This window comes from Copadichromis virginalis, linkage group LG14 (genome assembly GCF_057382275.1).
Source record: "Copadichromis virginalis isolate Kocher_CV1m ecotype Utaka linkage group LG14, C_Virginalis_male_GT1.1, whole genome shotgun sequence".
Classification (NCBI taxonomy): Eukaryota; Metazoa; Chordata; class Actinopteri; order Cichliformes; family Cichlidae; genus Copadichromis; species Copadichromis virginalis.
The window spans coordinates 37,955,203-37,981,613 of record NC_140631.1 but is presented as its reverse complement, the minus strand read 5'-3'; the positions used below and the strand labels follow the sequence as shown (position 1 = coordinate 37,981,613).

General features: G+C 40.3%; 1 protein-coding gene across 1 annotated transcript; it reads right to left on the bottom strand.

The window, feature by feature from the left end:
* Nucleotides 1–12,257: 12,257 nt before the first annotated feature.
* Nucleotides 12,258–23,216, bottom strand: pld3 (phospholipase D family member 3). The gene is made up of 12 exons (XM_085430793.1): nucleotides 23,049–23,216; nucleotides 20,152–20,238; nucleotides 18,876–18,923; nucleotides 18,554–18,717; nucleotides 17,996–18,176; nucleotides 17,697–17,814; nucleotides 17,094–17,221; nucleotides 15,803–16,000; nucleotides 15,070–15,209; nucleotides 14,665–14,830; nucleotides 14,449–14,548; nucleotides 12,258–14,108 (listed from the first exon to the last, which is right to left on the bottom strand). Exons 2-12 carry the CDS (start codon nucleotides 20,176–20,178, stop codon nucleotides 13,915–13,917), a joined length of 1,464 nt encoding a protein of 487 aa, XP_085286919.1. The 5' UTR covers nucleotides 20,179–20,238; nucleotides 23,049–23,216; the 3' UTR covers nucleotides 12,258–13,914.
* Nucleotides 23,217–26,411: the final 3,195 nt, after the last annotated feature.

Below are 26,411 nucleotides of genomic sequence, written 5' to 3'. Positions count from 1 at the left end.
GGATAATTTTGCAAGTAAAGCAAAATCTGCTGATTGTGAAGATCCAAAAATGTAAAACAGTCTTGCGAGTCTAACTAGAAAGTACGTACGTAATTGTTTGTAACAAGGCTGATTCTAATAATGTGCAGAATACAGTGTGAATGAAACAGAGTTACATGTAACAGGATACATTTTGACTTGCTGCCTGGCAGATCTACTAACAGCCAATGAGTCACTATCAGCTTGTCAAGCTGACATCATTTTTGTTATTTTTACAGCGATTTACAATGGACAACAACAATTTTGTGACCAAGCTTTGGCCAAAGTATCACCAAATACTGAACAAGAACAAAGACCAAATCACCATGCAGCCCACATCTTACGACTAAAAATCCAGAAAGAGCGATTCCTGTTTCAAACAGCATGCAGCAGAGGCTTATAACTTGAAATCAACCCTCAATATTTTTTAAAATTTAAGCCAAAGTACAATATTTTCATTAATCACAAACCAGTTCTGATGAACTTCAAGGTAGGTCCAAGATAAGATGAACTAAATTCATCCCAAAAGTGGTAAAAAATCTTATAAACAAAGACAATAAAAAAGCAGAAAAGTAAAACCACGGAAGAGGATGTTAATCCATGGTAATGAGCCTCAATTTCATTATCATAATTTACTCCAGATATTTCTTTAAACTAAAGTGAATGAAGTGGACAATTCTTTTTCCAAATGTAACTTTTTTATTTTAACCTACTCACAGCCGGAGATGGTCCTAAAGCTTAACAGAAACAGTAGAGAATCATTCCTTTGATGATGAGCAAATGTAATTTAGTATAAAATACATTTTTTGCATCAAATACAAAGTTTGCAAAATATTTCCAGGGAGCTTGTGTTTCTCTGGGCAGTAAAGCAACACATAACTGATTCATCCTGACCTGCATCGGAGGAAGGTGTCCAGGTGACTCTGAATATTCCACGCAGACACTCACACATGGTCCACAGTGGGAATCCGAAGGAGGAAACACACCGGTGGAGCAGCCCAAGTGCAGGCTGCGGGATTGGAAGAGCTGGGAGGCAGAGCTGGGGGAGGCAGGTGAATGTTGGAGTTTATCCAGGGGTCCTTTTGACTGTTTGGGCCCGAGGGAGACTGAGCTACACGCTCGGCATCGACCACAAACAGAAAGAGAGCAATTGAGAGAGGGTGGAGAGGTCTGAGGGCTGGGAGATGGATGGATGGGTGGAGAGATGGATGGATGAATCTATGGATGGATGGTAAATGGATAGATAGTGAATGGTGAATGGAGCTACAGGAGTATAGAGGGGCCATCTTAGTGTATGGACTTATAAATGTAACGATGGCTAAAATCCCTTTTTCTTCTGCAAACCACTGCAAAGATGGGAAATAGATGTTGAATATGCACATATGTGTAAGTGTGTGTGTATGTGTTTGTGAAGGAAGAGTGACACCACTGAGATAAGACAGAATAGGGGCGTATTAGCACTAGTGGACAGTCAGCAGTTTGCTTCGACCCATCATAAAGCCCTGCTCCATTGTTTGTGGTGCTGGAGGCTTTAGTTGTGGCCCAGCAGGGCCTTGTTACTGGGCTTAGAGGGGCTGGACACTGGATACCAGTCAGACACAACGACACACAGTCAGTTGGACAACATGACCTCTGCTTATAGCAGTTCATTACGGAGTGGTCAGGAAACTCACTTAAAAGCTAAAGGTAGTTATTGCATACTGCAGATATATACAAGATATATGGTAAGCGGGTGATGGGTTTATTTCTTAACTTATCATTAATAGCACTCTTTTGTATATTTATATACCAATACTAGCTTTATTTTTCTTAAGAGGACAGATACATAGAAGCTAATTGGGAAGATGTCCTCAGAGCGTCTTGTAATGACAAATGATACACAGGACACAGGAGACAATAATAAAATCCAAATCTTAAATAAAAAAGTTCATGGTGGTCGGGTGGCAAACTAACCAGCTGATGGACAGAGAAAAAAGACAGGCAGAAGGTTATTTGTGCAGAGAACATAATGAAGCAAAATAAACAAAAAAAGTATGGCCCAAAAAACATTGAAACTCAAGAAACTGCTGAAATACCTCAACATCTGGTTGTAACAACCCAATCTGGTCAGTGACAGGGAAACACCGAGGGGAGAATGTTTACTGGGGAGAGGGATTAACTGATTGGGAGCAGGTGGTGCAGAAGGTGGGAAAACTACCATAGCAAGGAAGGGAAATTGAAAGCAGTATGAAATAAAACAGGAACACTATTACCTTCAAAACAATTACATATATGTGTAACTACTCATAATGGTGCTTAAGGTGACACAAAGAGAATTACAGAGCAGTGAATGTGTTTGGATCAGAGGTAAAAACTCTCAAAGAAAATGAGTAAGATTGACTTATAGATAATTATAAACTACTTTTGATCCTAACATAATATGTTCAAGCTCGTTCTTTAGTAAACTGTTATTATCAGAAATCAATATTTCCGAGTACTACCAGCTACAGACAAGAGTTAGTGGGATTTGGGAGGTGGGAAAAGCTACATAGGCGGAGTTTACATGTGCCATTAAAGCTGAAAAGTGGATGATAAACTTATATTCAAAATGATAAAGTCTCTTTACATGTCAGCTATATCGAAACACATCCAATGGCTTATAGTTACAGTTATTTTGAAGCATTATCTTTCACTTCAAAGTTCAACTACACATAAAAATGCCATGCACAGGATATTCAGTCAAATCTGATACAGATTGCTAAAAAGTTTGCTGACTTTGCAAGGTTTTAAAAGCTTCCCCTCTGATAGTTCCCCCACTTACTTTCTATCCAAAATTTTCTCATAAATGTTAATTCAGAACTGAGTGCCCAGTCTCTCTCTCTTATAATGTCCCTGGTGCTTCCCAGGGCCAAAGATACCAAAGCGGGCCCTGCACCTGTCCAACATAGTCTCACACTGTAATCTGGAACACAACACTGCAAACTATCCAGTTTAACCTGCACTTAGTGTCTAGTCTGAATAACATGGAATTATCATTATTTAATTTCCTTAAAAAATAGATTAAGAAACATCCAGATGACTTCAGCAACACATCATGTACAGCTCTAACACCTTATTAGTGAATCTAAAATGAACTATAACATTAACTTACAGTGCCAGAATGCCATTCCGCCCACTTTAACCTCTGGCTATGGATTGCAAGTTATTAGGAAACCACTAATGAACAACGATTAAGCTGTTAAGCTGCTCCTGATTCCTTCCTCACTCACTCTTTATTAATATTAATCAATTTTGTGTTCCTACTAAGAAAGTGCAAGCATTCTTTTTTCTTTTCTGACTGAAAATGAGAGCGTCTCCTTCCACAGAGACCATCTCTCACTGAAGCAGTTGTTGATTCAACCTGTGAGACTCGTGATGAAATTCTTGCAAAGAACAAGAAGCTATGTTTTTGTCTGTAGTGGCTCCTCATCTGTGGAGCCTGTTAGTCCAAACATTGTTTCTAGGCCGAGTCATTACCTCTCTCCACTGTCTCTCCTGTCTCCTGCTTATTGTACAGTCCTGCCCGCCCTCTGACTAATCAGGGGAAGATCATTACTCAGTCTGAGCCTTCTCCAGCTCCCTGGCTGCAGCACTGCAAGCTCCTGCTGCTTGAGGGTATTTTATATTGATGATGTATCGTGAGCTCAAGAAGAGAAGTTTCTTCGTCATCTCAGCTTCAGACTTTATGTTAAAGTGATCTACAATCTATCCATATGTGTGATTTTAAAGTTTGGTCAAAGTCAGGTTTTCTTGCACATACTGTGCTGGCTGAACAACACACTTTAATGCTTTTTATGCTGTACCACTGGCACAAGTGTGTGCTGCACAACTGTCAAGTACAACGAAAAATACTGTTTGAACTTATCTAGTACGAGCTCCCCCCAACCCAATTTGAAAATCACTCCTTCAACAAGAAACCAGCCCCTAGTCTCCTGCTGTGGATTGATTGAGCACTTGAGAACATTTCTTGAATCTAAACCAGAACTCTTTTGTAGAATCTTCTGAAATGATTGAAGCTCTGTTTTTTTTCTCAGGTTTTTTTTACCAGTATTGATCCCATAATTATTATGCATACTTTTGGCGGAGGTCATCACAGCTTTCGACCATCTGAGTGTTCTGTGTCTCATCCCAGCTTCACTTACATGCAAGGTGAATGTGTCAACCACTACACCAAGGAGATACTCGAAATACTAAGGACAACGGTGGCAGATATAAAAGGACAAATATACCAAATTTGATCCCCATCCCAGTTTGGACAAAGAGAAGGACACCTGAGCTACTCTATGTATTTTATAATAAATTTTTCAAATGCACCCCCCTCAGTCACTTTTTCGTACAAAGTCTGATTTTATTCACTACTTCAAACAATTTTTTGGTTGAGTGCTTCTTTTTGAAAGGTGGTCGACTGCAATTTAAGAAAATTGTGATTTCTGCCTCACAGAGAGTATGCAATGCTTGTCAGCTTTCAGGGTGATAAATGCAGTTTCCGTACTCATTAGAAACAACATTTGTCTGCCACATGCCTCCGTTAATCCCTACAAAGTGCAGAGCAGTTGAGAGCTGAGTCATCGAGGGTGGAGTGGTGCACGCACACACTTTGACTTCACACAAAGCTGAGAATCCTGTGGGTTTAACCGAAAGCAACTCAGAAGGATCACACAGGTTTTCTCCTCCCCATTCCTACTCACAGCTCAGCTCTTTAATCTTAAGAATTCCACTGACAGCACTCCTTTGCTTTCCCACCATTCAGACAGAGGAATCATTTGTTTTGAGCCATGAATCCTTATTGTCTGCTGCTGTCAGAAGAGGAATAACAACACAAAGAAACCAGAGCACTGTTATTTAGTTCAGTCCAATTCCGTTGTATGTGCATAGTGTCTATTCACAACGAAATTGCTTCAAGGTTGTTGATATTGTAAGGACACAAAGAGAAAAGTCCAACAATTTATGAACCAAATTGGGTGTTTGTGGTTGTTTTTCTGACAGATCTTATAGAATGTGCTCCAATAATAATGCTACCATACTATTTAGCATGCCAGAATGCATAAAAATGCAGATTATGTATTCTGTCACATGCCAGAAATACAATTACTGCATCCAGTTGCATTTTGCAGGTATATAACTCTGCATGATTCTCTGGCATTTATGAGTCCAAATGCTCCTGTATCAGCCACAAACACAGCCAGAAGGTCAAAGTGCAGTATTTCCTGTTATTGCCCTCTGCAGCGCCTGCAGTGGTGCTGCAAGAGTCTTTAAGTGTTTACTTAACTGATTGCTGTTAACACTTGATAAGGTATGGAAAAAAGCAAGCTTGTGTTAGCCTGGGAAGGCTGACACTTTTTGCCACTCATAATGCTCTCCCGGCTCTTTTTTTTCCTTATACAAGTCCTCTTGGTTTTAACTTAAGATAGCTAGAAATTGAAATTAAGTTTCTTCTCTTGAATCCACCTGATAGCTGGGTTGCATGTCCTACCTGAACCTGTATGGTTCTCTCCATGTACTCCAGCTTCCATCCACATACCAAAGGCTAATTTGGGATTCTAAATTGGGTATGTGAATGTGTATTATTGTCCCCTCTGTGTTGGCTCTTGAATAGACTTGAAACCTGTCCAGGATGTACCTGCCTGGCATAGGCTCCAGCATCCCGTGACACTAAATTATATAAAGTAGAAGAAAATGATGAAAGGATGGAATGTTGGCTGAATGAATGGCTAAGAAAATGCAGAGGAGCACTGAAAGGAATGTGTATATGCATGTGTAAAAAAGTCAAAGACTGTATCTCACCGTAACCGGTCACAGCAGATGGCCCCGCCCCTCCCTGAGCCTGGTTCTGCCAGAGGTTTCTTCCTGTTTAAAGGGAGTTTTTCCTTCCCGCTGTCGCCAAAGTGCTTGCTCATAGGGGGTCATATAATTGTTGGGTTTTCTCTGTATGTATTATTGTAGGGTCTACCTTACAATATAAAGTGCCTTGAGGTGACTGTTGTTGTGATTTGGTGCTATATAAATAAAATTGAATTGAAAATTCAATTGAACATAGAATAGATGGAGGAGTAAAACATGGACAGGATGCCAGTCTCTCACAGGGCTAACACAGTGACAGAACATCCCCTCCCACACTCATGACCAACTTATAATTATCAGTTATTCTCACATGTAAGTCTTTAGACTGTGTAAGAAAGATGGGGAACTGGAGGAAACACACAGGTGCATAAAGAAGATATAAGTTCAAGCTGTGAGGTGACCACAAGAAACTTACTTGCTGGAAAAACTGACACAGGCTGAACCAGAACTACATGTACATGCAGGTTAATGCTAAAAATGACCAAAAGGTGCCTTCCTATCATTTCAATGTCTTTAAACAGGTTTGTTTTTGATCTAAACAACATTATCCTAACACTTACGATGTAAGACGACAGCATTATTCTCAAAGCAAAATCCTGTACATACAGTTTCATAGAACTGCTAGTAGACGACCGCTATTCCCCTTCATCTGTCCTTTCCCCCCCTCATCCTCGCTTTTTTCCTTATTGCTGTCCATCTATCCTTTACATTTGTTCTGTTACAGTGGAAAAATATTTAAAATTCAAAGTTGCTGGGTAATTTTGGAGGTAATTGATTCTAAATTATTTAAAATTTGGCATTGAAATCCATCTGGTTGTCATCTTTAATTTTTATTTCAGTAAAAAAAGATTTTATTTTACATTGAGCTATTGCCAGCATCACCATGTGGGAACTGTGACAGATTTTCTGAAGAGGCGTTCTTCATGAAGCCCATCTTGCAAAACATGTTTTGGCAATCCATTTCAGCGCTTCAGGAAAGTATCCTGTACGAGTTAAAGACCTTTAATGAATCACACAAGAGACGCACTGAAACGGCTTGGCGTCAGCTTTCCAGACCCATTAATGATCAACTGAATTAGTCCAATCACACTGAAGAGATTTGAGAAATGATCTAAATCGCTTGATTACATTCAAAGGCTCGCAGGAATGAGGAGAAGGGACTATATAGATACTCAGAAGGATAGTTTTCCTCGTCTATGCTCCCAGTCCTGCTGTGAAACCTGACCGGCTGAAAATGAAACACCGAGATAGTAAAAGTACTTAGAACTGGATTCATTTCTGCAATGATTCAGTAATGTTAGAAATGTGCAGCTGATACGCTACTGGATGAAAATTCGTTGGTCGTCGCTCCACTTCCACTGTATAGTCAGTGGTTATCGTTTAAGGTTATGCGTTTTCGGGGGGCCAACATGTTGACTGTTATTAGTGCATCACTTGTTGGTTTGAACATACTGAAACCTCAAAATAGCACGTTTAAGTACAAGTGTACAAGATTTTAGATATGGTATAAGACTTAATGGTGTTCACCTGCCAGTGTGAGTCTGGGCTTAGCCTTTAATCATAATGATAGCTCCAGAGTTGTGTCTGCACTCCTGGCACGCAGCGTTCAGACAAAAGAAGATCCACTCAGGCAGAGTGCAATTTCCACATCCCATGGGAGGATTTCTATACATTTACTTGTGTTAGCAAATACTAGTGGTGATTTTTCCAGTCTGTTTTATCAATAAACATGAGGATTAATAAAGACACAAAGTTTATGTCATATAACTGAACATAAATTGGGCTGCTATGTTGTGATTTTGAAACTAATGCGATATAAGAGACTATATGAGATATAGGAGAAAATATTATTTTGAACCACAGACTTTGGCTGATGTTATCTTTCTGTTGCTCATACTCAATTCTTTTTGTTATCTTGGAGCCTGAAAAAATACGACTTTCCCAGTTGGACGTTGACATGACTGCTAATTGGAAGTAGAAAACAAGTAATTAGTCACTCTGACATGACATGCATGCAGCATATCCTCCAAGACGGGCGAATGAAGGCTAGAACAAAGAAAGGAGTCAGACTCTTTCAAACGTCTGACTCCTCTTCTTCTAAGTGAGTGACATGTGAGCCTCTGACCCTTCAGCCTACTCTTTCAGACCATTTCCAGGTGGTGGCAGAAATTTCTCCCTGCACTTTCTTGCTCTAGTTAAGGTATCGACAACACCAGAGAACACAGCCACGCCTGTTGCTGACACTTCCACATGCTGGTATTGCTGTTTCCTCTACCCATTTGTGTGTTGCCTTATTTGAAGGCGATTCAATCAGAGGCGCACATCCTATAAAATAAACCTGTACTGTCACTGATCATCTTCTATAATCCCTTCTCCAGTTTAGACACGCCTGCTTACACGTTTCACTGCAGCAGTACCCCACTGCCATCATTTTCCCTCTATAACCCAAGGTAGGGGGACCTGCAGACCTCTGCAGTTAATTCAGAAAGCTGCTACGTGCCTGGTATCCAGCCATCTCAAGAGTTCCCACACTACTCCTCCTCTCCGATGCTCAGTATAGGCAGAAGGCATTTACTCACAAATGCACGCCATTTATTCTTCTCTCACACTGTATTTGCTTCTGTGGTTAGTTCACAATGCCTATAAATTACACACATTTAGTTTTAATGATTTAATCAGCTTTAATCACACCTATCTCCACAGGAATTAGCAATGACTTCAGCACTCAAACATCACAATAAAGCTTTTTGAGGAAGTAATTAAAAATCTCTACCCCTATCTCACCCTGCCCTGCACCCTCCTCAGTGACAACAGCCATCTGCATGTCTTCTTCACTACATCAGTGAGTCTCTTCTGTAATCTTCCTCTTTTCCTCTCACCTCAAAGCTCCACCTTCACCATCCTTTGCCCAGTATATCCACTATTCTTCATGTTCTTTAACTTTGTCTCCCGGTACTCAGTCCGAGTTGTCCCTCTAATGCACAGGTGTCAAACTCCAGGCCTCAAGGGCCAGCGTCCTGTAGGTTTTAGATGTGTCCTTGTTCCAACACGGCTGATTTAAATGGCTAAAAGACCGCCTCAACATGTCTTAAAGTTCTCCAGAGGCCTGTTAATGAACTAATCATTTGACTCAGGTGTGTTGACCCAGGGTGAAATCTAAAACCTGCAGGACGCCGGCCCTCGAGGCCTGGAGTTCCGCCACCCCTGCTCTAATGTATTCATTTCTAATCTTGTCCATTCTGGTAACTCCAAATGATAATCTGAGCATCTCCAACTCTACTTTGCCCCGAGACTCATCTCCACCCACTCTACCCCGTCCACCCACTCTTCTTCACCTCTCTTGTACTACATCTGTCTCTTTGGATGGTTCACCCCAGGTATTTAAAACAATCCATCCTCACTACTCTTTCTTGCACCTTCACCTTCCCTCTTGCCTCCCCTGCAATAACAGTTATTCTGTCTTGCTTCTGCTTTTATGCCTCTTCTCTCCAGTGCATACCTCCACCTCTCCAGGCTGTCTTCCCCTTCTCCCCACCCTCCCTACAGATCACAACATCATCTGCAAACATCATAGCCCACAGAGACTGACCTCATCTATCAACCTCCAAACAAGAGCTGATCTCTGATGATCCCAGTCCCTCTTTGAACTCATCTGTCAGTCCTACCGCACAGCTCACCACTATCTTGCTGTCCTCATACATATCCTGCACCAGCCTCACATACTTCTCTGGCCGTATAGTTGTTCCCTTTATAAAAACCGTGGTTACAGTTTCTCTCTCCATCTCCTTTTATCTTCCATTTATTCATTTTTTAAAATAAAATACTGAAGTACAAACCTGGATCACCAAACCTCTAACACCAAACCTTTTCCTCAGTTTTTAATTTCCCAAAGCAGCTTAGTATCTTCACAGAAAACACTTAGAGCAAGATCAACGTCACCTCAAACAATCTGGGGCATAAATATTTCACATACAGATGCCGTCTTCCCACTCAGGAGCAAATACTGTTGTTTAATTGTCATTCTCAAGATAAAAGCAAAATGTCACACACACACAATACTTATTATGTTAGTGTTCCCTGCGCGTCTAAGCACCTTGGCACTGAAACATCTGCACAAAGAGTAGCAAAAAGAGAAAAATATATCAATCTGTCACAGTGCAGCTAGTAAAAGAGTAATTTGGGTGGTCCTGAGGTTGGCACAAACAAACTGAAGTGGCCCCCTGGCAGCAGAGACTTTTTCCGTAACAGCATTTAGTGGGCGGTGCAGCTTGATGCTGCAGTGATAAGTGCTCCACAGATAAAGATATAAATTTTGTAAGCCTTTGTACCTTGAAAAAGTTTCAAGGTACAAATCTAATTTTACAACCTCACAAAGCGAAGATTACGGACCCAAACATTAAATTAGAGCACATCTTTTTAAATCCCATCCCATCACAGGTGCACCTGAACTCAATATTTTTGAGCAGCTCCATCAAGTGTCCACAGAAGACCTAAACCCAAGCTGCCTCTCCCACCACAGACACACTTCATGGGTCACTGAATGGGTGGAGACTGTGCGTTTTTGGATAGTTAGCCGAGGGACAGAAATAACATCCTGGGTTGGGCTCTGCTGCGTTCCATGACCACGGACGACTGCATAGTTTACACACCGGGAAGCAACATGTTGCAGATACCTAAGAGGATATGTTTCGGGTTAAGATATATTTATAAGGAACACTACTTTGCAACCCACTATTCTTGTGGGTTTGAGCAGAGACAGGTATCAGCGTGAGGTATCAGGGATACAGTTTATTGTTGGGTATTCAGACCACGGCAAGAGGAGGGGGAACATGCTGTTTCAGGTGCTGGTGACACCATCAAATGATTCCTGAAGAAGAGCAAATGTACTGATCAGAGTTTTGAAGGCTCATCAGATACTTATCTGCTGTGTAGTTTTATAAGGCATTTGTATTTTAATGCACAGAGAGCAGCAGGACTCCTTTTGTATTGGATATCCGGTAGAACAAGGACAGTTAAATCAATTCAGGATGGTTTAAGCAGAGCTCATTGGATCCTGTGACTTACAGGCGTGTTGTTCAAGTGCAAAATAACATTGAAATCAGTCAGCAGATGTTGAGCTCAGCTGTGGGAGAAAACTGTGTGAGTTTAGTGTTTTGGTGCTATGAATAATCTTCAGAAAAAGAAATTTGGCATAGCTGTTTTGAAACAATTTTTGAAAGGATTGCAAATTGAGGGGCTAATATTATATAATAATATAATAATGTGAATTTTACTTCATTACAATTTCAGTTTTTCCAGTATATTGAAAACCCTCCAATTTAAAAATGACTGTTTTGTGGAGTTCATAAAAGGTTGTTCTTCAAGGACATGTAGTATTCACATGCCTGTATATTGTATATGTATATTAAGTTAAAAACATTGTAATTAATTTGAAAGTACAGGGATCATCTTACTGCACACAGCACTTTCACTGCTGGTGTTTGTAGTGTATTTGAGTTAACAACCACAAACCTACTCAGTAGGTATGTATTTATCAAACAGCACGTATCAGCCTGGTCTGCAGTCAGCAGAGACTGGGTGTGTTCGAGTCTCACATTTGAACCCACCCATAATCAGATCTGGACTCTGATTCACTTCAAAACATGAAAACAAAAACAACTACAACAACATAGCATTAAATACACAGGCTGTAAAAAGCACCGATACTAGGATTTCCTTTTATTTCATAGTAAAGTTCAGTATTTCCATCATATAGGAGCAGCACTAGGTTATCCCCCTTTGGTAAACTTTGATTTCATTGGTCATGAGACTTTTTAGTTTAGACGTTTTATCAGAAACAAATTTTAAAACAGAATCCTGAAATTGAATCTCACAGATCGGACAAGGCTCAAAACTGCACCAACACTGCCCCCCAGTGTTAGACATCTGATACTGCAGCATCACAAATGTGAACCTTCAGGTAGAGCAGCTCAAGCTTAACTCCCAGCATGGTTTTTATGCTTTTAAATAGCAGGTAGTGAGGCTTTGCTATGTGCTTTAGCATTTCATTTGTACGTAGACATGTCTAGCAAGTTCCTCTTACTAAGTTTAGATTACTTAGGAACACTTGGGCTGTTTGAGCAAGCAATAAAATGTTGTGCTTCTCTTTTTTATTGCTTGCCTAAGCTAATTCATTTGGCCCCGAATCTATATGTGTTTTTACAAACTAGGGGTTTTCCAACATATTTGATGAGTTTACAATCCACGCAATTAATTCAGTTTGATATTTCTAGCACTGTAAACAATGTCTCCAATCATAATTAACACATTATAGGGGGATTAAATTTATTTCAAATGGTCAAATTGTGATCAGTGTGTGAAAAAAATATTTTGCACTGGAGTGGTATGAAAGAAGTTTTTATTTCCCTTAGATGCACTGCAGACTTTAGCTTTTATTTGCTTATTTCAACGCAGTCCAGAGAGGATTTTTAAATGATTTTAAATTCCAGAAAATTACAAAAGCACTCAAACTCCCTGAGATGAACTGGGATGAAAACTCCCACCGAGGCTGAAGCTGTGATTCACTGAATTGATCCCTTTACACGAGTCACTGCAGGAGACAGCAGAAAACATGACGTTCGCCACTGACCTGACGCCAATGCTGAAACAGCGCCCCCTACAGCTATTGGGAGTACATGATAGAAACCACATGATGAAAGTTAAACATTCATGTCTGACTCCTTTGCTCCGACACTGCGGTAAAACCTTTAACAGTAGATATGGTGTGCATTTGTGTGCATGTTTTTATCCCATCATAACGTTTCCTGGTATATACAATATATGACAGTACAAAAAGCTGCTGATCATACAAACCTTTGCAGCTATGGATGTGAGGGATTCGCTGACTAAACAAACTTTACTCCTCTCACTTCAAGAAATACTAATATGCTGAATGAATTATTTATGTTATCAATCTATAACACAGACTCACTGCAGCTACCCCTCATTACTCAAGGCTGCAGTCTTTGAGGCACTGAAGAAAAGAAAAACACTTCTGTATGCAGGCTGTGTCAGAACAAAAAGACACAACCACTGGACCGATCACTGCATGACCAGTGTCTGCACAGACACGTGGACTGTAACCTAGAAGGAAACAAGACTGCAAACCTTCACCACACCCTGAGTGTTTACTGATCTAAATATATATTTACATTTAATCTATCAGGAAATCAGCAGCTGAGAAGATCAGGGACACCACTACCTTCACCCACAGATTGTTGCAGGAGGTCCTGCTCACACTGACAAATATAATGCGAGACGTGTTAACGTCTTCATCTGCAAATATCTACAAACTAATCCTGCATACACCTTTGCCCATGCTGTGCATGTAAATGAACTCTAAAAATTCCTAAATACTTCCTGCAGTTGGCATATTTCACAGCTCACTGAGCTCAGCTGAATATTCCCAACTTCTGCTGGCATATTTCTGTAGTGCACAAAAAAATGGCCTCAAATTGGCATCTCTGTACCAGTTTAAGAATAAAGAAAAGCAACTGTTTTTGGTGCTATTTTTGGCAATCAAACTTTTGGGGTTTGTAAGTACATCAGTATATTATAACACTGTGATACCAGCCAAATGTAGTTGAAAGTTGAGCATAACATATCCAGCCAGTATTAGCCCGTTTCATGTTTTTTGTATCCATGTGAATGCTGGTGTGAAAACTTACAGACCATAAGGCAGACAAAAATGCTTGGATAAAATCGAACTAACAGATCAGCTTCAATGTTACTTAAAACCGGCCTAAAATACAGAGCATATGTTGGACTCTCTTTAAAAAACTGTCTGTATTCTCTCTTTTTTCTGATGAAATAAGAGTGTGGCATTAAACCTCAGCAGTCTAGCAAACACTCTGCTAATAGGTTGCCTGTTGCTGATTTTAAGCTCAGGGGTTTCCACATTACAGCTGATCAATTTTCATACGTTTCGCACTTCACTACTAAAATCAAAGTGCGCTGTGTCGAAGTCAGAAACAATGACTTTGTGTGTCTGTAATGCTGTTAAAAGTAACAGAAGTCTTTGAGGTTTGAGTGCTGGGTGAGAGGAGTGCTGTAGCCCGAGTTCCAGTCCCTCTCAAAGACAGCCTTCAACTGTGATTGGACAGTTGACTCAACAGACTGTGACGCCGTCTGGTTGACAACTAATGCTGAGCCAGCCGTGTTCACAAAGTAGTCTCCTGACCAGTTGGATGTACCTGAAAACAGAAAGCCACAGATTATATTTAAGCACATTATCTTTTTTTTCCTGAAAGACTGATTGGACAGATGATAATAAAGTATGTGTGACTAACGACATGCTTAGAAAAGCAGCCATCAGCTTGGCTTTTAACACCACCAACAAGTATTCAATTTCAGTATCATGATGTATTTTCTCATCTTGATGAAAATCACATTTTTCTGTTTTTTGGGGGATTAATTGAAACTGTAAGATAGGTCATTGAAACTGATTGAAAAAGTTCTCTATGTGTACTCTTTAAGTCATCTTAATGATTTCAAGAAACAAATTTATTAGTAAACAAAGAAAGTGTGCCTCACCTATGTATGCTATCTTGTCCGTCACCATGTACTTATTGTGGTTAACTCTTGCAAAGGGAATCTCCTTCTGCTTGGGGGTGGCAGGCACCACGAAGAGCCTCTAAATAAAGAAAACACAAAGTCACAACATAATGTTTTTACTTTAGGATAAGTGCCATAAGACGTACAACCTCCTTTCCCAGCGGGAGATGATGCTTGACCATAAGAGCCACTCACCACCTGGATGTCGAGGTTATTCTTGGGGTTATAAACCGAGGCCAGAGACTTCAGGAAAGAAAACATGACTGGCTGTGTGCTGTTCCAGCAGCTGATCAGCAGCCGCACTTTAATCCGCTTCTCATATGCAACTCGTCTCAGCTGCGTGTCGATGTCCGCCCAGTACCTGCAGAGGGCGCCACACGCACAGTACAAGCACAATGTTAAAACTTAATGTTTCTCACTTCCTTTCGGGATGATTTGATCAGGATATCCTGGTGTTTTATTGTGCAAACACGTTCATATTAATTTTATTACTGTTGATTTGACTAGAGTTGATGTAGGACCATAAAAGAAAAACAAAAACAAAACAACGATCAACTGTTTTCCTGTAGTTACATTTCACAACTATTAACAAAACTGCACCTTTTAGGATGTGAAAACTCCATGGTGGGCAGGTAGTTCATGACAGCGATGTAGACAAAGCTCTCAGCATCCTCCATCACACTGAGGATGGACTGAAGGTCTGGAGTCCTGCCGGCCGCACATAAGGACGGAGGGGAACTCTGATCGAGCAGAAAAAAGGATTCAGTTAATTTTAGCAGCATTTTTTAAAATGCAGAAAACTACAATACGCTAAACTACAAATGCACAGTAATGACTGGACGAATGCGCGGCTATGTGGGACTGTGGGTTGATTTAGTAGCCTCAGTGGGACTGTATTAAAAAAAACATTACATTTTAAAAAGGTTTTGAATGTTGAATCCTGGAAACGTGAGCGCTGTAACAGAAACCAAAACTCTGTGCTGCAGATTGTTTTCGAACAGCTTTGGAATCCCCCGGCCCTGCATCGCCCTGAAAGAGGTGTCGATATCTGCCCACTTCTGTGACTGTAACAGAAACCAAGCATTCACATCTTCTTTCAGTACTGATGGCCAACTGTAGAGGAGTCAGAAAGTCACAAATTGTGACAAGTGACAAATTGTGGTTGCACGTTGCATGTATACAAGCGCAACGCTGAAAATGTCCCTCTCTCTGCATGATGTGACCATCTAGAAACACCAGTTATTTCCCATTTGGTCAGAAAGCAAACCTTAAAACTGCTTAGAGGTGATTAACTGGCTCTTATGACTCAACATCAAAAGAAAATCCCGCTCACCGACAGATAGACGTTGGATGGCGTGTTGTTAAGAGGCAGCTGGAGGGGTGTATCCTTGTTGTACATGGTGGAGAACCTCTCTGGCCAAGGTGATGGGATTGACTTGCTCTCCCCCAGAAACCAGTAGGCTTCAAAGATCTTACTGAGGTCTGCTGCCAGGCAGCTGCAGTTGTAGACCACCACACCCAGCTCCTTCACCTGGAGACCAACACTAGAACATTACTTACGTTCGTTTTTTGCTGGTTTTGCATTTTTGAAACTGCAGAAAACAAAGAAGAAATAAGAAAAGTTGTTCCTTCTCTTCTGTCCCAGTTTAGATTTCTTTGTCCTACTGTTAAGCCGGTATCTTTTCTGATTAATTTATCAGAAATATGTTTCTGGGACTTTAGCGCAAGCTTGTAAAAAAAGGATGCGAATGACAGCTCAGCAAAAGTCTGATTGAGAAATGTAAAAGGGAGATGTGGTTTACCACACTGATGGTCCCACATTAAACAAGTGTAGACTAAACAGTTCAGCATGTGACTGAAACTTTATACCAACATAAAAACTTCCTCGTGAAAGCAGAAGAAATGGGACAGAGTCAGTGTCAGTATTCGGGCGGGACTACCGACACTGACGCTGTTTATAGATTTACAGGCCTGTTAGAGAAGCTTCAGATGATTCTTACTGGTGGAGCCCCGTTATTCCTGTGTGAAATAAACTGCTTTCTACTTTAAGACCCCCTCCCCACTGTTCCAGTTAAGCCGTTAGTTCACAAATTGTTGTGCACAGACCCAGTGCCGGTGAAGAAAGTGAAGCTAATGTAAATATGTAATAAAATAATAGATTTTTGAGCATATATAGACCATGCTGATTTAAATATATATATATATATATATATATATATATATATATATATATATATATATATTTTAGGGAAAATTATTAAACGTGCTGAACTTTTGATTCTTTCTTATTGTTAGCGGTTGCTGGGAGTGGGTGTGTGGACTTTTTTTTAGCTTTTGAAGAGAGAATCCCACATAAGGTCTGGGCCACCTTTCTTCTGATTGGATGCCCCCGCCCTGATGGGCAGGTGGGCAGTGCTGCTGTTCTCATATTCAGAGGTAGGTGCTTAAGCAGAGGGACATCCACTCCCTTTAACGCCACACCAAGTCAAGAGTAGAAAGAACTGTTTAATAATAAATATACTGATAAGTTTGCTCTGTTTACCTTTAAACACACCGACTGTACTGAGCATCCACCTCTAACAGCATTTACATGACAGTGAGAGAGAGTCTGAGTGTTTGTGTACCTGTGTGAGGGACCTCCAGTCCATGTTGGCACTGCCAATGTAAATATGCTGCTTGTCCACAACCCAGAACTTGGTGTGAAGAACGCCTGTGGTGAGCTCCTTCATGTTTACAGTCCTAATATGGGCTCCTAAAAGTCACACAAAACAAACACTTATTTCCTAAAAACTAACAATTCTGAGGGCTGGAAGCATTTTGGAAGCAATACTGGACAATGATAAATGAACATAACATATTCATTTTAGATGATTTTAGACAGAAGGAAGTGATACTCAGTATCTCAGAATAATCCATTTTGTAAATCAGAATGTTTATCAGTCTTATGCACCAAAAAACAAAAACAAAGAAATAAAAACAAAAAATGGTGCTTATGCATAGTTGTATGTTGCAATACCAGAGTTACTGTTAATGTCGCAGCTAAATAACTCCCATCACAACCAACCAACTTAACACAAGTGTCGATAAGAGGCTCACAGACGTCATATGATGTCCCACACACAGTGAGACATCACAATATGTGTATTAAACTAATTTCATAATAACTCAGACAGCTCAGATCAGTCTGACCCCTGCAGGTGTGACGTTCAAAAGAAGCCAAGAGTCACCTGAGTCGTTGAGCAGCCTGAGGTCGTGCCGTGGCTGTTTCTCCTGCGGTGTGTTAACAGCAATACGAACTGATAAATTCCCCGATAGTTCAGCGAGCCTGTTCAGAACAGCCTCACCCTGTGAGCACGGCGAGAAAATCAGGGATCAGTTATCTGGTTGTTTCACAATAACTGCTTTAGATCAAGGTCAGTCGGCACAATTAAAAGCACTTTGCATCAATTAATAATCAATCATTCTTCAGCATAATTTAATATTAGAGGAAAAGAGAAAAAGAAAACCGCAGACAACTCCAGCTGACCTGATTGGCTGTCGGCTCACGAGTGTGTGTGTCTTTGTTGGTGAGGGTCCAATAGAAGGAGGCGATGTCGACACTGCTGCGAGCCTCGTTCATCAGATTCATCCACGCCTGGAAGATGGATGGATGAGTGGTGCTGGAGTTAAACTCCAGGCCTTCGGGAATGCTCTCCACCAACACGATCCTGGAGACAGAGAAGAGTGGGAGAGTTTTTTCCTCAACGTCCAACGTCAAGAAAAATGAAATTACATGAATTCATGTCAAGCAGATAGTTTAACTAAGCTTTAAACTTTAGCTATGTTATAGAAGAGGCTGGGTAGAGTATGGATAGTAATGAAGATGCTGTTTCATGTATAGTCAAGAATCTGCACTTTAAGTAATTTTCTATTACTGGTATGAAGCTGGATAGAATCATCAGTCAAATTTGATAAAAAGTAAGAAAGTTTGCTGGCTTTGTCATCAAATAAGGTTTTAAAAAGCTTTTTGTTTTCCTGGATATTGAACTCTTCTGCATATGCAGATTAAGCTGGAAGCAGGTGTTGGTTTCTAAAGTAAACTTACCTGCAGGGATCTGTGCAGGACTCCATGTTAGGCAGAGGGAGGCTGATGTCGGGAACAGGGTGGGAAGAGGAAGAGGAGGCCCTTGGTATCAGGAGGTTACAGAGCGCCATGATGACCAGCAGCACACTAGCCACAGTGGCCAGAGCTATCAAACACCTGTAATACTGAGGAGGGAGGAGGAGACGTCCTTAGAATCTGCAGCTCTTGATCAGTGTTTATTTCTTTGTCTTTATTTTTGACATAAACTGAAAAAATCATTGCGATTTATTTATATTGACGAGTAAAAATTCAGGTGTATTTGTGTGTTAGTGCTCTAACTCACCACCTGTGTTCTCCTGTTGGATTCTTGTCCCCGGGACTCATCCTCCAGCTAACACACAAACACAACCACCACACAAGGACACTGTGAGAACATTCGATCCAGACTGAACCATAAACCTCTATCATACCAGACATCCACGGTCTCAAAATCGCCACCTCAATAACTGCTAGCACCTGCTAAAGTCATGGAAAAACCATCATTCTCTGAACACACAAAGGAAAAGAGTTCTACGTCTGCCAGCTTCCTAAACTGGCACTCATTCACCAAATGCTGTCATTAAAAAAACAAGTAACATCATTTAATTTAAGCAGTTACAGTCAATATAAACCTAAAGCAAGAGCACTTCCTGAAACACAATCCTTCACTTCCTCACATGATTTAAAAATTCCCTTGACTTCCAGCATTCGGCACGTCTGCAACATTACAGGAAAAACAACGACGTGGCCAAACCCCAGCAACATGCTTGGGATATTTTTCACAACAAAACAGAACATTGACTATACTGTGGCGCCTCGTTTATCGCAGGAGTTACGTTCTAAAAATAACCCGCGACAGGTGAAATCCGCAAAGTAGCGAATGTTATTTTTTTTACAGTTATTATAGACGCTTCAAGGCTGTAAAACCCGTCACTACACACTTTATACACTTTTCTCAGACAGGCATGAACATTTTCACACTTTTCTCTCTTGTTTAAATTCTCTCAAAGTTCAAACCTTCGTAGAAAAATAAGTCCAGTATTAGAGAATGAAACCAAAGGCACCTGCGGTTGCCTTCGACAGTGATTGTTGAGTTTATTGGGGTGAAATCTTACAAACATGCAGTAATGCACTTCAGAGTCACACTGCTAGCGACCAAAGATTTATGTAAATTTGACAAGCTGAATGCATTCTGTACTGTACAGGAGACACGGCACCAGATTGATTGACAACGGTCTACAGCCAATCAGGACGCAGAACACAATGCGCTGTTAAAAAAAACAGCGAGGGCGCGAAAGGTGAACCGCGTCATAGCGAGAGACCACTGTACACAGCTTTATAACTGACCACTTAATTTTCTATGCACAGTGACCAGTGATTGCAAAATCATTAATCACTTTGTCTCACATCAAAGGGGCGACATTTGATTTAAAAAATATAAAGGAAAAGAATACAGTGAAGGTAAGTAATAAATAATTAAGCAATAAGTAACTTAAATAAATATTAAAACCGCATCAGGAAATGATTAAAAACTAGGATGTTTGTACACTGATGAAGCCCACATATTAAAGGAACTTTACCTGGTGGTACGGGATGCCGGTCTTCATGTTCACGGAAGAAATGAGCTCCGTCCTGTCAGCTCACATTCACTGTGTTGCTCTGCAGCTCTGAGACCAAACAAGAGGAACAAAACACAAACGTTACTTCAAGTCATCATGTTTCAGGGGTAAATACAAGATGACTCAACCAATCCCGAAGCTGCACCCAAGGAAACTTTGCTACACGGCTTAAAAACATTTCATTCCAAGTTTTGGCTGTAATGATATCTGTAAACAGAACCAGCAGCAGTGGATATTCATTTAATGCTATTTAATGATACATGGCTTTGAGAAAGGACGGACCTGCACAGTTTCTATCGTTCTTAAGAGGTTGTCATTAACTTAAAGTAGCAGTGTAGTTTTCAACAACACAGCAGCCTCAAACACAACCAAACGTGGGACACACACCTCAGCTTGTCCTTTACACACTCAACAAAGAGAAGGTTCTAGGTGTTTTCACCACCACATACACAGAATGAACTGCACCATCTCCAGCACAAAGACAGCTCCAGCTGCTGAAAAGCTGCCTGCAGGGTGACAGGGCCTCTGAGCTTACAGCTAGCAGCTAGAAAAAAGGACCCCCACAAACTTACAAGTACAGAGATTAAGGATTAGTGTATTTTGTACTGAAATCAAATCTGATTAAACACAAAAATGTGATAAAGACAGAATGTGATGCTTCTTTAGATCTGACTACATCAAAGACAGGAAGTGCTGTGACTTGGTAAAATTGCGATATCGCTGAGCTGGAAGTCACAAGAGTCAAAGAAGCATGTGATACTGCATTGTGAAGCAAAAGCATTTTAGCTCTGAGTCATGCACAAATATTTGGAAATCTTTCAAGTCACACTTATGAAAGTTTTTATGAAAGCAGAGCCTATTGTGGTCTATCACAGACATACTGCTATACAGGCTGTCCGACCTGCACCAAGATATTTCTCTACTACTCCCACTATAAGTGCTATTACATTACAGCACAGTGCGATGGCTGATAGCTAGTTTGTAATACACATTGCTCCAAAGTCAATTAAAACGACCGCATCATTTTGAACTTTTAATATAACACACTGAACACATTTATACACTTCAGGCCACTGGAAGTTTTCGCTCCTTATAAAGCTCAGTCACAAACAAGCTCTTTAACATACAGGACATATTTCAGGTAACCGACTCTTCCTGAAAAATGATTTCAAAGACGGGAAACACATTTCCTGCTAGAGACATATTTCTGGTCAGAGAGGAACACGTGACTAATATTTTAGTTTCACACGCTGTTGTTGTTGTTGTTTTAAGCATATGAAGAAATTTCTTAAATTAAGAAAAAGCAGATGAATGAATGTAAATGCTGAATTATTGCTAACACGCTAAAAGCAAGATGGCCCTGACTTCATTACACAAAGAGTCTTTGAGTGTTTTGTTTGTATCAAATTGTAAATTTTACTAGCTTTGACATGTTAAAATCTAATAACAGAACATGTTTAAGGGCCAAATGCATCTAAGAAACACGAGAAGAACACTACGAGTTTTGCTGGTGACCTGGTGGATGTTCAGAAGTTTTTTAAATTTTACTTAAACAAACCACAGAAAGAGAAACTGCTTTGCACGTTCAAGTAAATTTCATACATCTGCTCTCAGTGATAAATCAAGTACACTGTTTAGTCCTTTTCAAGTTGCTGGTTTAGAAGAAGCATAATAGTATTGAACTGGCCAAAATACCTAAAACGTACAAAAAAACCTGTAGTTTACAAACAAAATTTTGTTAGTTCCATACAATGAAACTCACTAAGACCATGATAGAAAAAACAACAAAAAAACAACAACTTTTCAACCTCTTTTTTTTTTGCTTTATAAAATTACCAAAAATAAGATGAAAATGCATCGACTTCTTTTAAGGTCACACAGATGCTTTGTTTTGATAATGACCAATTGCTGTTATTTGTATATAGTCTCCTACAAAGTCCTCTTCTGAAGCAGGGAAACCTCTGACCTACTACAGTTTCCCAGTTTGAAGTAAGCAGAGTACAAAGTGGGCACAAACTGGAACAAAATATTGTGTTTTCATGTTCCTGCTATGTACACTGGCATGGTGGCAGGACAAAGACAGTGCTCTTCTGTTTCTGAGGTGAAATTTTGGAGCTGAATCACAGAGAGAATAAACTTGAGTTGCTTTGAGCAGACTCACTCTGTGATCTCAGTGGACTTATGTCAAACTCCTGTGCCTTCTGTGGGACATGACACACTGAACAATGCTGGAACATCATTATAAGAAACTCGAGTCTGGAACATGTTGAAACTACAGGTCAGCTCTAAGTGTCATACTGTTATAGCACCATATTTAATTTTGTTATTTTAACTGTACTTAATAAAGCAAACCCAAAAGCCCCTCGGCTCGAACTGCATCTGTTAGCAGTGGACAAAGAAGAGTTTGTGCATCTGCGCAGAGGAACAAATGAATTAGAATTAGAGAAAATAACTCGGTGAGGAAGAAGTGACTCGAGATTTTTAGCTCAAGTTGTAGCGAGTGTGTCAGTGAGTGCAAGGATTGCTAAATCACTAAATTACCTCACATGAATAAGACGACTGTAACCATTTTCTGACGTTTGACTTAGACAACACAAGTGTGGTTAGCCAGCAGGAGGCTAAAACATGAATGTAGGTAAATGTGGGTCACTCTGGAGTTCGGCAAAGATCAAATAAATTAAAAACTACACATTAAGTAAAGCACGAATTAATTTACGATGAGGGAAAAGTCTTTGTTTAAACTCCATAACTGCTAACAAACACTGTAGCCTGGATCTGTGTTAGTGAGCCGACGGAGAGTCGCTGACGATGCAAAACAAAAACAGTTCGCTATAAGCTCTAAAGAACATTTAACCCACCTGCTACTATGCGTCCAGGTTACTTACAGTCCCTCACACAGCAACGACGACGTGTGCAGTTTACGTACAGTGGCATTTACGGTTAATATTCATTGTTAGATGCACGGAAATACATAAAGAGAAACACTTTTACAGCACTTGTTTTGTTTCACTGCCGTTTTGGCTACATGAGTGAGCAGGTCATGTGATCCGTGCAATTCAACCAATTAGAGTGGCGTTTTCACGTGACGTACTATATCGGCCTTACTGTAATGTAATTCTCCCCTTTCACCACGAGATGGCGCAAATAACACAGAGAAAGCGCTTACCCGAGTGAAGGATTGACGTTTGAAGAAAATGAATTTATAAGGACATTAAAGGCTTGTCCACTGGGTGAAGTGTTACAGGGTTTGCAGCTCCACCAGGTGGTAAGAAGAATAAACACAAACGCTAACCCCCTTAAAAACGTACTGAAATACTGGGATGGATTCAGAGCATGTTACCTTAAAGCTTTTGACCTTCTACAGCAGAAGCCGAAGAAAGAAGCAGGAACGATTTTGTGAGCTGAGGTCTAACAACTTATCTCCTCATGTCCATCCGCCAGTTGCACTGCGGTTCTTTTTGTCTTCTGACACAGGTGATTTTTGCAGACTTTAGTTTTAACTGAAGGATCAGGTCACATGCTGTTTTGCATACTTCTAGCTGAGATAAGCTATCAGTGTTTGACTTAAGCTTGTGACCCCTCAGTTTTATGCAGGAGAGAACAGATAATTGCACTTTCCACATTTTCATTTAGTTTGAGCCCTATATCTTCTGGGGGTTCTTGATCCTTTTTTACTGTCTTATGCATAGTTTCCGTGTTTCACAATGACTGGTGCGGCACTAGTCACATGTTGTGTTACAGTTTGTGTGGGGCTATATTTAGGGCTGGCATCTCAGGGCAGAGTGTTCTGGGCCTGGATCTTCTGTTCTGTTCTCCATGTGCTTGTATGAGCCTCCTGCAGGTGCTCAGGCTCTGAAGACATGCATGTTAGATTATTTGGCGATTCTAATCTGGCCTTAAGGATATGGAATAAAGTGCACTGCAGTGCATATGTGTTTAAAAGTAAGCATGAAAACCTCTTTATTCATCACCAAAAGAGGTAAATAGCAACATAAATGAAATTAACAAAAATATACCCACATCAGCTGACGTAAATCCAACTAGCCAAATCTCTTGTTACTTTACATGTATGGTTTCAGTTGTAATAGTAATACTAATACATTTCTTCTTGTTTACTAGCTTTGTCAGCATATCTAATAGTGTAAAACGTGTGCATGCCTGTCTTTGTTTCTTCTTAGCTCCTATGCAGCTGTGCACAGTTTTAAGCAGGACTGACGATAAACTCCAGACAAAGCCCTGAAGGTGTTTGCACAGCCACAAAATAAAGAGGCTGGTTAACAGTTTTACACGGCAGTGTTCCCATGTCTCTCTCTGCTGTGGGCCTGATGGATCACCTGACAGAATAAAACAATGATGTGAACCCAAATACATATTTTGTATCTTTTAATTTGAAGTGCATTGATTTCACATGCCAAATGTTTTACACCACTTGGTGGCCATCTTGAAATGCCTCTGGGTACCTATTTTGGCAGGTATTTTGATGTATTATTTAATACTCAGGTTTAGCATATGAATGGTAAATTTCTTTGAGTGCCATGTTTCCAGTATATTTCTCTGCCGTGTTCCCACAATAACAAATAAATGAACACATTTGTTTGACTGTGGCTTCTGCTGCGGTTTGAGTTTTAGTGTTAACTCGTCTTCCGTCACTCACTCAAACTGCACGTGAACCCTTCGTTCCAGGGTTCTCAAACTGTGAACCACTGGCCAGTTGTTGCCCGTGGTAACATTTCCTGCAACCCACAGGCATCACAAAGACGGATATTTGAATTCATTCACCATCATTGTGGGCATTGCTCTTAGATTCCAGATCTTTTGGCCTGAAAGCAAAGTAAACCTCTTCCGCATGACATCTGGCGTTGAGACAGAAGGCCTCATTCATAGTCATAAAAATGAGATAAACCCACACAAAAATGAAAATTAACAGCATAAACCATCTGAGGAGTACGTGGTGTGTTTATTTTTCCTGTGTGTTTCCTGTCCTCAGTCATGCTGGCTTCCTAACTTGGCACTTGGCAAAGTTCTTCTCGAAGCAAGCCTCAGCCATCTTGAAACACCTCCGTGCTCTTAATCGAGCAGCTATTTTGCAATATTATTAAAATTACTTTCATAACTTTGTAAAAATTGCATGCATAGAATCACAGAATCATCATTGCCTTGTCTCTCTCTTTTATAATCCTACAGGGGGCATTGTAGTGTAGGTACAGACTTTGGCCTTTCCTTTTGCTCCTCACACATGAGCGCTGGTTGCAGGTGGAGGCAACAGGTTGGATAACAGTAGAGAGAAGAGGGACAGAGTGCAATTTATTTACACCAGCAGCTCACAATACAGTGACTATTAGGATCCATTAAAAACAGGGGATTGTGTTCATAAAAAAGGGGAGTGGTGAATGGTCATATTTCCTTTTGTTAGCGGTGAAACCTGCTGTTTGATAAGAAAGAGGCCAGAGCTAAAAAATTCCATGATTATCACTCACACCTTTCCTCTCCTCGCTGCAGTGTTCCTACATAATTGTAGCAACGGGAATGTTTGCACTACAGAACAGCTTTACTATTGATTAGCATTTAAGTGTTCTTATTGCTGCCTTGAGGTGTGTTATGTATAAATGTGCTTTAGTGTAACCATGGAGATGGGCTCAGAAAAATCCCAGACAGTTTTATTTTTTTACAACAACAAAGGGAGAGTTATGGCGAGGTTATAAAAAACTGGCCGGCTTCACTTCCGCTGTGAAGGGCTTTCCTCTTCTGGAGAACAACTTCATCTCTTTAGATCCTTGTCTTGTTACATTTATTTGTCCCACTAGTTTCTCATTTTATCTGTTTAATCCAACCGAAGCTGGTTTATCGGATTAATCTAAATTACATTTCTTGTTATTTTAATATTCATTAACAAAGAGAATGAATTGTGCTGCTATTGCTTTGTTTTGGTGATAGTAGTCATGCTCAACATAGAATCATTCATAGAATTCTTGGTTAGTGCTTCATATATTCTCTTCAGGTGATGGCTACACAGCACCACATTTTCTTTTCTAACTTCCTGATTCTCTAGAAGCGAGGCTGGCAGGACGTTGACATCACTGCTGAGGTTTTTTCCTCTTGGAGTATCAGTGGTGGTGTAATACTACGCCAGGACTGATTGCAGTGAGTCACTAAGCAGCTCTCCATAAGAGTTGTGGCTCTGAGCTTTATTACTGACAACACATCAGATATTTTATCATTGT